This window comes from Arachis ipaensis, chromosome B09 (assembly GCF_000816755.2).
Source record: "Arachis ipaensis cultivar K30076 chromosome B09, Araip1.1, whole genome shotgun sequence".
NCBI classification, from domain to species: Eukaryota; Viridiplantae; Streptophyta; class Magnoliopsida; order Fabales; family Fabaceae; genus Arachis; species Arachis ipaensis.
In genome coordinates, this window is record NC_029793.2 from 5695405 (window position 1) to 5697895 (window position 2491).

At 35.7% G+C, this 2491-nt stretch overlaps 1 protein-coding gene across 4 annotated transcripts in view; it reads right to left on the bottom strand.

Annotated features, from left to right (window-relative positions):
* Nucleotides 1–2491, bottom strand: part of LOC107617297 (IAA-amino acid hydrolase ILR1-like 4) — a 29375-nt gene that overhangs the window by 11276 nt on the left and 15608 nt on the right. Inside the window, exons 3-4 of one of the 4 annotated variants that reach the window (XM_016319033.2) lie at nt 1702–2151; nt 957–1446 (exon numbers count right to left, since the gene is read on the bottom strand). The exons of 2 other annotated variants lie outside the window; for them this stretch is intronic. In XM_016319033.2, the coding sequence (XP_016174519.1) occupies nt 1051–1446; nt 1702–2151 (846 nt within the window). In that variant the 3' untranslated portion in view covers nt 957–1050. Of the gene's footprint in view, nt 1–956; nt 1447–1701; nt 2152–2491 lie in introns of those variants that run through there. One more of the 4 variants, XM_021110504.1, reaches the window with a different exon arrangement.

Here is a 2491-nt window from a genome sequence, read left to right on the forward strand (position 1 = left end):
ATATATATCACATATCACATAACCAACTCAATTCAATACTCATTCGTGCTATTGCACTTTATTTCACTTTGTTTTCAATTCTCTCTGAAACCCTTTTATTATAGAGCTCATTGCGGTCAACCATGGCCGTCCTAATTCGACTTCTCCTTCTTTTTTTTCTTGCCATGTATCAATATTTTACTTGTAAGTCAAATTCATGTCACCTTTAGTCACCAAAACTAAAATCACCAAAAAACTTATATATATATATCACATAACCAACTCAATTCAATACTCATTCGTGCTATTGCACTTTATTTCACTTTGTTTTCAATTCTCTCTGAAACCCTTTTATTATAGAGCTCATTGCGGTCAACCATGGCCGTCCTAATTCGACTTCCATCTTCTCCTTCTTTTTCTAAAGCTTTCATGTCCTTGATCAAATTGAAAACGTACACTTACAAAATGTGGCAACAATTAGTATACACGTTATCAATAATGTCCATGAACTGCAAGATAGATCATCTTCGTCCTAACAAAATCTCTTTACAATTTAATAATGAAACTAATCTGGAACAGAATCCAAAACTTTCAAAGAATGGAAGCAAAAGGATTATTATCTCATGATCTGATTGCCAATGCAATTTGCTCATATCAAGTTTGGTCCAAAATCACAGGATATTTTGCAAAGATCTCCAATAATAAAGTTTAATCTCTCAAGAATCAATTGAACTCCATCAAGAATACTTGAAAAAAATTTCACCTATTGTGGATTCACTCGCTGATATTGGTCATCCACTGCCTCTTGAGTCTTGATGATCATGTTTCGGCCTTCAATGAAAGTCTTACGGAACAATATGCAATGTTCATGTCCTCCATTTTCACAAAGAATAATTCTATAACTTTAATTAAGGTGGAGGTATCGTTGTTCGATATGATTGATCTCTTTTGCAAATCTAAATTAGACACCGTTCAAGTTTTTTTCAAAAATACAACATAACAATCCTTTATTAAAATCACTTTTTTTTTATATTTTCGTAATCCACCTTATTACAATTTCGTTCTTACAATTTATAATTCATCATGATATTTCCCTCCCACCTTGTTGGCTCCATCATGGTTTAGAAGATAAGTAGTAGCTAAGGAAGCATGAAGTGCAGCACCATAGGGTAAAGCATCTTCATTGACAGTGAAATGTGGTGAATGCAACGATTGTAGTGGTTCACCAGTGAGACTCTGCATTCCAAGCATGAAGAAGTAACCAGGTAAAGCCTCTTGATAGAATGAGAAGTCTTCAGATACTGTTACAGGTTCCATCCCATGAACATTATTGTTTCCAACAACTTTCTTCGCCACTTCAAGAAAATGCTCGTGCAACTTGTCGTCGTTTATGGTTGCCGGATAGGACGGTTCATGGAAGTTGACCTCCGCGGTGCACCTATGGACTGCCGCCTGTCCGGTGACAACCTATGCAATGATATTAAACAGTTTAATCAAATATGTTGAAACATATTTATGTCATACCCCTGATAGTGACATGCAATTGCCTTTATTTAAAGTTGAAAGTCGAGAGTCGTTAGATAATAATTTAGTCAAATATGTCAAATCATCTGACGGTTCTTAATAATTTGACATATTTAACTAAATTGTTATTTAACTAACGACTCTCGTCTATCAATTTTTCGCGAAGACAATTATACGTGTGTTTTTACCGTTATGTACCTGGTGAATGCGCTCCTTCAAACGCGCGATGCTTTCAGGTAATAAAGCTCGGATGGTTCCTCCAAAAGTGACAGAATCTGGAATAACGTTGTATGCACCATCTGCATGGAAATTGGCAACCGTGAGAACCTGGGGATCAAGAGGATCAGCTTCACGAGAAACAAGTTGTTGCAAGTTGACAACAGCACTAGAAGCTGCCAAAACGGGATCAATGGCGAAATGAGGCATAGCTGCATGGCCTCCCCTTCCATGTATAGTTGCATCAAACATTGCAGTTCCTGCCAATAATGGACCAGCCTTAGATGCCACGTGTCCTACGGGTAATTCACGTACCGGCGCCACGTGCAATCCAAAGATGGCTGACACTTTGTCTAATACTCCTGACTCTAAGACTCTCTTTGCCCCTGCCCCTCCTTCCTCTGCTGGTTGAAAAACAAGAACAACGGTGCCCTATATATATAGTCATGGATTTGTCAGAGGGTGGAGAATTATGATGCCATGAAAATTGGAAGAATATACAGTTTCACAAAATTGGTTTAATTTCTAGGGATTGTGATGACACACAAAAATGTTTAGTTTATATAAAAAGAAAAAGTATTACAATGAAAATACTAAACAATGTGAACAATAAATATATCGGATGTTCTTTTTACTAAGTGTACAGATGAATATTCTAATATTAAAATTTAAATAAATAATTTAATTAAAAGTGTAGTGTATTTTTATTTGATTGGTGGTGTTCATGTTGTTCAAAAAAATTATTAATTACCTAACATAATCCATTTAAAAA